The sequence below is a fragment of the Amblyomma maculatum genome, chromosome 10 (assembly GCF_055883805.1).
Source record: "Amblyomma maculatum isolate TAMU_Amacu chromosome 10, ASM5588380v1, whole genome shotgun sequence".
NCBI classification, from domain to species: Eukaryota; Metazoa; Arthropoda; class Arachnida; order Ixodida; family Ixodidae; genus Amblyomma; species Amblyomma maculatum.
The window spans coordinates 11603572-11604584 of record NC_139353.1 but is presented as its reverse complement, the minus strand read 5'-3'; the positions used below and the strand labels follow the sequence as shown (position 1 = coordinate 11604584).

At 53.0% G+C, this 1013-nt stretch overlaps 1 protein-coding gene across 1 annotated transcript; it reads left to right on the top strand.

The window, feature by feature from the left end:
- Positions 1-292: 292 nt before the first annotated feature.
- On the top strand, positions 293-727 carry LOC146175601 (disabled homolog 1-like). The gene has a single exon (XM_084580837.1). The coding sequence runs from the start codon at positions 293-295 to the stop codon at positions 725-727; it is 435 nt and encodes a 144-aa protein (XP_084436963.1).
- The last annotated feature ends 286 nt before the right edge of the window (positions 728-1013 follow it).

Here is a 1013-nt window from a genome sequence, read left to right as displayed (position 1 = left end):
TTAGTGATATAATCTTTTTTGTATACGCTATTCCTCCCAATTACTTAAACAAAGATAGAGCCAACATTGAGAAATTGTATCAGCCCCTAGTATTCTTACCAAGGGCCACGAATAAAAAAAAAAAAGAAAGAATTCAGAGCACAGTCACACCGCTGGACAGTTCTGCGATGATGAGGAAGATGATGAAGAAAGCACCCCGGAGAAAGCCGTGAACAGCCGTTTGTCAGCGTGGGTTAATGTGGCTCACTCGTCGATACCCAGCCGGAATGCAACAAAGGCGCAAGTAAGCCCCATGGGCGGCAACCCGTTCAGGTATGAAGGGGAGAAGTTCCTCTTCTGGACCAAGGTCATCGGCAGACAAGCGGTATCCGATGCCCGCGGCTACCGGTTGCGCCAGGACGACCTGTCCCAGCTCAAGGCGGCTGTGCGCTCATCTCGGAAGCACCAGCAGAGAGTCCAGCTGACCGTCTCCCTGCAAGGAATCAAGATACGCGACGAAAAGACCGGTCAACTACTTTTCCACCATTCAATGCACCTCATTTCATTCATCTCGCGAGACGCTACCAACGCTCGGGCTGTTGGTTACGTCTACACGTGTCAGGACGGCCCCTACAACTTCATCGCCATCAAAATCGCCAAGGCGACTGCTAAACTGGAGATGGCACTCGTTGACCATCTACATGCGGGGCTTGAGATGAAGGAACACGGAACGCGGGCAGCTCAGTAGGATGGGCGGCAGCAGCTGCAAGCCTGGAGGCAGCCCACCTCCACTAGGGAAACCGTGCTGGAAGCGATCTGCAGCCGACGGGATGCTTGCAGTGGTGTGCCACCTGTTCTAGAAACGATTCTGACGGCGGATGACCTCCTCGACTTGCACTCAGAACGGGACTCTTTGGAGAAGCTGATCCAGCAGGTGGAGGTGATGATATGCACCATGGCCACACACAGTCCAGCTGACGTATTGCACCTTAGGCACCATCTGCATAGTCACATATTAATTCCCGCGCCAGCAT

Bases quoted from the DNA above. Each gene is read 5' to 3' on its own strand.
- LOC146175601 (XM_084580837.1), top strand. From the start codon at position 293: ATGGGCGGCAACCCGTTCAGGTATGAAGGGGAGAAGTTCCTCTTCTGG.